This window comes from Tupaia chinensis, unplaced genomic scaffold, assembly GCF_000334495.1.
Source record: "Tupaia chinensis unplaced genomic scaffold, TupChi_1.0 Scaffold000078_1, whole genome shotgun sequence".
NCBI lineage: Eukaryota > Metazoa > Chordata > Mammalia > Scandentia > Tupaiidae > Tupaia > Tupaia belangeri.
The window spans coordinates 5,881,791-5,888,870 of NW_006159539.1; the positions used below are offsets into that span (position 1 = coordinate 5,881,791).

Below are 7,080 nucleotides of genomic sequence, written 5' to 3' on the forward strand. Positions count from 1 at the left end.
CAGCAGGAACAAGCTAATAGAGACATGCTTCAGTTAACTCGGTTGATTCCAGTGTAGTCAACTCTGTCATTTCATCTCTGAAAATCTGATACCACACTTCCAAGTCCAACTCCTGCCTCATATTTCTGTCTCCAGTAGACTTATGTCAAAGAGTTGCCAATATCTGGCTCTAAATGGGCTGTAATGGAAGGGAGCAGAGGGAAGAGGTGGGTAGGACCACTGGAAAATAGCTCTTTCTAAGAACAGCTCAGAAGTAAGCACAGGCCCCAGGAGGTCCTCAGTCTCATAAATGAAAAACCAGAGAATAACCACCCAGAATCTAATGTCCTCCTAAGCTTAGATCACTAACGGGTATGTGACAAGGACTGAAGAGCACAAACACAATGAACCCAGTTTATTCCAGGTCATGTCAACCTCAAAGAAAAAATACAGATGGGCTGATGATTCTGTTTCTCACAGGAAATGGAGCTAGAATAAATCTCCAGGCCACTCAGGTTCCTGAGATAGATCAAAGCCAGCACATTCCCACCTCCAACCAGGTAAGGGGATGAGGGCGTAGTCTACTCACCAACAGAGAGCAGATCTCCGAGGACCTGGAGGATGGTCAGGATAGACTCCTTGTCAGATGAGTTCTGTAATGACAACACAAGTGGCCATCTTGAAGAAGGCAGGCAGGAGAAAGTGTGTGGTGTGGCCAGGGATCACACAGTATTCCATTGAGAAAGACTTATTACAGCAAAAGGATGGATGATGGGGCTCACTTGATAAGAGTTTCAGGGACTGTGTTTGCATATTTAGTTTTCAAGATTCCTTTTTTTTTCCTTTAGATTTTTGCTATAGGGTACATGTGCTTACCAGAGAGAGACTGACAGAGACAGAGAGAGAGGAAAGTGAGAAATCATTCCCCCAGGGGGCATGACCACACTGCAATCCCTCCTGTTCCATTCTCTCAAGATTTGGGGCACATGTGTACATGTGCCTGGTGTAATTCTCAAGCCACCAGGTTCAGGACTGAAACCAAGGAGATGGCCATGTGGAATCCAGTGCTTTAACCATGAAGCCACCTGCAAGCCCTCAAGACACTTCTTTGAGGACCTGCCTTCTAGTAATATCATCAAGAGAGACAAAAGGATAAACACTGGTAATTTACATGGAAAACAAGCAAGGGCAAGAGGGGTTTGTAGGCCAAAGTGGCACAGATTTGTTATTTCAGTAGGAATAGATTAATGTTTCAATGCAGGGCAGAGAGAAGAAACAAATCCATTCAACTATTCTGACAGAATTCCCTGACCCATAAGGATGAATTTTAACTTTTCTCAAGAGTAATCTACGGTAGGATCAAATCACATTATGAATGATCTGAGAAATTCTTAAAGTTCTTGATACTCTACCTGTGGTACAAAAGAAAACCCTGAGTTCAGGAATGGGGGGACCTGCAGGTTTCTTCTGGTAAGCTGTATGGCAAAGCTAGGAGGACAAGCCAACCCAGATTCCCAAAAGCTAGGCTAGTGGTCTTTGCACTAAGATTTTGGGTTTTGGTTCTGGGTTATTTTATTTGTTTGTTTGTTTGTTTTGGTGTATTATTTAAGCTAAAGCCTTAATCTTCCCATTAGTGAAACTCATGCTCTTCATCTGGTTTGAAGACCTCAGTCACACCACACTACATATGGGACTAAGTCACAGCTCACTTCTGAAGCTCTTTCTGACTTTGTCCTCCTTTTGTCTCCAGCTTCATTATTCATTTCAACACCTTTGCCCAAAAACACATTTCAGCAACATGGAGCCACTTGCATTTTCCTGTTCAAACTAAGGCATTTCTTTCCTCCATAGCTCAGATCATTCTAGTTCCCCTTTCTGCAGTCCATTTGCTTCTCTCTCAGCCTAACCAATGGCAATTCATCCTTCAAGTGCATTTTGGCTCCTGAGATCCCACCCCACCCACAAACAGGGTCTGGGTTCCCTCTATCTTCACATCACTCTGCGCTCAGCTCTGTCCATGTACTCACACATGGTACTGGCCTCAAGGTACCATCTTGCTTCCCATTCCACCTCTGCTAGATATTCAAATATTTAAAGAAGAAACTCAGTTTGGTGTAAATTTACTTGCAGCACTTGCCACAAGGGGTGTTACAAAAAAGGTGTGCAATATTTTTTGGATGGAATGAAACCAAAAAAGACTCTAAGGGAACCATGAAGTCCAACACCAACACCCACCACCACTACCACCACGGCAGAATGGTGCTTATACTTTCTTCATTCCAGGGATTAAGATCCTCTGGGAAGTCATACTTCAAAACCCAAGCCAGGACCATGTGCCTCTGCACAAAATTCAAAGGGGCATTCCAAAACTATAGCAATCAAGATAAATAATATTTTAATGTTATACTTTTGCAAATTAAAATTAATGCAAAAAACTCATGATGAACAAAAAATCAAAATGTAACTAACTCTTTTCAGGTTTGTGCCTTAGGACATGTGCACTTACCAGAGAAAGAGACAGACAGACAGACACAGAGAGAGGGCAAGTAAGAAATCACCCTCTAGGGGGGATGGCCATATCACAAATCCCTTCTCCTGTATTTTCCTCTGGAGATTTTGGGTACTTACCCACATATTCCCAGTGTGATTTTCGAGCTGTTGGGTCTAGGACCTTTATCACAGTTGGCCATGTGGGAGTCTAGTACCTTAACCACTATGCCACCTGCTGGTCTCCTAACTCTAACTCTTATTCTGAGTGAGATGAGATGTTTGGGGACTCCTCAAGCACTTGATATCGCTATTTATCCAAGAAAAGTACTTAGGTTTACTCTGAGATCTCCTTGGGGAGCTATGGCCTAACCAGGACAATCTCAGCTTATACTTTCATCATGCCTCTCCTCACAGTCACTGAATATTCACTGGAGCACACTGACTGTTTACAGAAGGAACCTTCCTCTGAATTCCCCAGTTCACTACCCTTCAGGAAATGCCACATATACGCACACAGCGCTGGTGCCTCTCCCTCCTTACACTGTCAAAAGCGGAAAACAGAAACCAAAGAGCAGCCTAGCAATGGACCCTCATTATGAGAAGTATGCAGGACTCCAGCCTTGTTAAAGTGAGCCCAAAGACTACTCATGGTACAGAAAAGTACCTGGAACAATTTCCTGGATCAACCTTAACCCTGCATATTCCATCCGGTGAAGGAGGGAAATAAAAGACTTTTGCAGGGATATCAGTGCAGTGATGATTAAAGGGGCTAGATTCCACATGGCCAACTATGCTGTTTGAGTCCTGAACCCAGTGGCTTGAAAAACATGCCAGGCATGTGTGCATCCATGCCCAAAATCCTGGAAGGAAAGATAAATGGAAGGGAAGGGATTACAGCATAACTATTCCCCATGACAGGGATGCTTTCTCACTCTCTCTCTCTCTGGCAAGTGCACATGTCCTCTGGCAAATTAAAAAAATAAAAACCAGCCAGCCTTCTGCAATGCTGTCCAAATTTTGCACAATTTTTACTGTTGGATTAATTACCTAATTACAAAGATTGAGCAAGGAAAAGAAAAATAAAAGGAAACAGAAAGATGAGAAAAGAAGGAAAGAAAAAACTAAGAAGGGAGAAACCCATGGAAAGAGAATAAAACACCAGATTTCCTTTCCTTTCATTCATTTATTCATACATTCATCCCACAAACACTCTTTGAAAACCAGCTACACTCCAGTCACCCAACTGAGTAGTGAGGAACAAATTGATCCCAAACATGATCTCTCTCTGCAGATTCCAGGCCTAAGTGAGGCAAAGAAATATCAGACAGGCCTTGAGATGCTAAGGGCCATGGCCATGGGAAACATCACTGCTGGGAGAATTCAAGGATGGAGCATTTAACTAGCCAGGTCTGTGAGTGATGACTCTGAGAAGCCAAGTAGAATAGAACATGGAGGAAAGGTGCCATGCTACTGAAAAAAAACTATGCTGCAGTCCTGTGGGCTCAAAGGGACACACAACAAAGCTTACTGATGCCAGGGGATGAATCTGTAGCCTGCATGACCAGCTGGAATTAAGCAGATGGAGCAGGGAACTGTGAATTCCTAGAGGGCAATAACTAAGACTTATCTTTCAAAGTCCATTTTGTACCGTGTAACAGACAACCCATTTATTTCATCAAATTAATTTCTCAGGCTAAAGAATGACTTGTCTTGGGGTAGCATAGTGGTTATGTCCATGGACTCGAATCACAGTTAGAGTTCCAGGCCCTGTGGTTTAAAAATCACTCTGGGTTCAGGACCAGGAGATGGCATAATAATTTTGTCACTGGACTCCCACATAGTCCACCATGGTTCAGGTCCTGGATCCGGCAACTTAAAACTCATGCTGGGTAAGTGTACATGTGTGCCCAAAATCCCAAGAAGAAAATGGAAGAAAAGGGATTATGGCATGGTCATCCCCCTGGAAAGTGATTTCTTGCTTTCTGTCTCTCTGTCTCTCACCATCTGTCTGATGAATGTACATGTCGACCTATAGCAAAAATTTCTTAAAAAAAAAAAAAAAAAAAACAATCACACTGGGCTCAGTGTGTATACATGCCCAAGATCCCGGGAAGAGAGTGGAGAAGGGACAGCTGCATGGCCTTCCCCTCTCGGGGAGGGGGTGGGGGTGATTTCTCACTTTCCCTTTCACTGACTCTGTCTCTCTCTCCAGTGAGCACACAGGCCCTGAGACAAAAGCCTCTAAAGAAAGAAAGAAAAATGAACCACCTGCTTTATTACAATGCAATAAATGTAGGTAACACTGAGCACGAGCATTGTCTTAGACACTTCTGTGGGACCTGCCAGCAAGGAGGTAGAACTGGGCATATAGTGCATGTGAAATCATTGTCCCTTCATGGCTCTGACCATGGCTGACACTGTAGGCACCACATACATCAGCCTTTCCTCTATGGCTGCCTCCAAGAGCACCCCATGGGGCAGCTGGGTTTTGATGGAGGTTGTGGGTTCCTTGCAGCTTCCCAGGCATGGACAATGAGTCTGTGTCTTCTAAACAACTCTCTTTCTGTGATGGATTTAGAAGTGAGCATGAACCCAGATCAGGAAAATAAAATCTAAGTGGAAGTCTGCCAGAGAGTCTAGAGGAGATTTTTCTCAAAGATTTAAAAAAAAAAATAATAAGTAAAAGCAAAAACTCAGTCTGTTTTTGGACACTGTTGAATGAGGACATAACCTGGGTCCCAGGAGCTCTGTTAAGCCACCAAGTCAACTCTACAGAACCACCTAGTTGTGCACTTTCACATGCATGCACTAATATATACCCTCATTTATTATTTTTTGAGAGATTTTTGCTATAGGGCACATGTGTTCCCCAGAGAAGCAGTGACAGGGAAAGTGAGAAGTCACCGCCATGGGGGATGGCCATGCCACAATCCACTCTCCTCCAGTCTCCTCTTCGGATTTTAGGCATGCATGCACATGTGTCCACGTGAGCTTCAAGTGTCAGGTACAGACTCGAGTCACAGTTGGCCACATGGGAGTCCAGTGCCTTAACCACTATGCCACCTGCTAGCCCCAAATATCCTCCTTCATCAAAGCTACTTTTATTCACGTGGTTTGTTACTGAATTCTAGGGAAACAGAGTGGGGGGGAAATGTATATATCCATGTGTCTTCTTCTCAAATAATAAGGACTTAATCAATAGAAGCAATTGACTTTACCAAGAAACCACAGCCCAGCCCACTATGAGAATCCTCCTATCCCACAGAAACTAAGAAACAGTATCATTATATAGATGTTGACATCCTAAGGCTCTCAGCTCTGAGCCAGGATGAATCAGCATGACATTGTTTTTCTTTAAGTAAAAATTATGGCTATCAGTGGAGGGGGAAAAAATGCCCCACAAAATCTCAACTGGCATTAATTCATGCACTGCTATATTTACCAATAAATATTTTACACTATTTAGGAGAGTAACACAAAGCTGTTATCTCACCCACAGTAATAATAAAGGAGCAATTAAAGAAGGCAGGATGCGATGTGCCTTGATTTTCCTTTAATGATCCTTTTAAATGAATCATTGAGTAATCCCCTGTTGTTTAAGACTTGCCTATGAAAAATGGATCTGCCAAGTTTTCAGGCAGAGGCAAGCGGTTGGAAGAACAAACAGTGTCTTTCACAGTCTGTGGGGTTTTGAACTGCAATCTTCTCCAACGCTGTTTCACATTTATCACACACGCCCTTGCTCTAAAGTCTTCTATGTCTCCCTGTTGCCTTCCTCTTCCTTGCGATATGAAAGCGAGGCCCTTCCCATCGCCGTGCCTTGAACCTTCATCTCTAACCACTTTTCCACCCTCATACTTAACACATGGACCAAACAAGACCAGTTATTATTTCCCTATGGGGAGCCATGCCTTCTAGACATTGCTCAGACTGTCACACTGCTTGAGTACACTCCTCCTCCCTCTCTGTAGCATAGTTCCAGTCTCAGCCCGTTTCCTTCTCATGTCGTTTTCCCAGCTACTTTGCCTTCCCAGAACCCACCACCTACAACTGCGATGTGTTTGCACCCACAACTCCAGGACATGCTGTTTCCAATGACAACACAACGGTGCCCCCTCAAGCAGTGCTTTGGGTGGCCTGGCCTCTATAAGACAGAGTATTTTGCTCACCTGGCCCTGCAGCCAAGTCATGAAAGGAAACCAGATCCTGTGTGGCTGACAATGGTTCTAGTCCCACCCCGGGAGGTGGAGAAACATGCCAGGTCTATGTGCATGCATGCCCAAAATCCAACAGGATGAAGAAATAGAGAAGAGATTGTGGTATGACCATGCCACATAAAGGAGAGTGCTTTTTCCCTGTCCCACTCTCTTTCTTGGAAAGTACATGCACTCTTTCATGACTTCACTATTTGCTCAATACTTCATACACTTCTTTTTTTTTTTTTTTAAAGAGAGATTTTTGCTATAGGATGCATGTGCTTACCAGAGAGACAGAAATTGAAAAATCACCCCCCCCCGGGTGCTAGGTGCTATGTGGATGAGTAAGCACCACTGATATTATCACAGTCTATAAAGTAGAAGGAAAGGAAAAGAACCATTCAATGCATGTCAC

The 7,080-nt window shown here is 43.6% G+C and overlaps 1 protein-coding gene across 1 annotated transcript in view; it reads right to left on the bottom strand.

Annotated features, from left to right (window-relative positions):
* The window catches only part of AGBL1 (AGBL carboxypeptidase 1), a 542,019-nt gene extending 540,724 nt beyond the window's left edge, over positions 1-1,295 (bottom strand). The window contains exons 1-2 of the mRNA XM_027769246.1: positions 1,279-1,295; positions 569-657 (exon numbers count right to left, since the gene is read on the bottom strand). Coding sequence (XP_027625047.1) covers positions 569-657; positions 1,279-1,295 — 106 coding nt within the window. The remainder of the gene's footprint in view (positions 1-568; positions 658-1,278) is intronic.
* Positions 1,296-7,080: the final 5,785 nt, after the last annotated feature.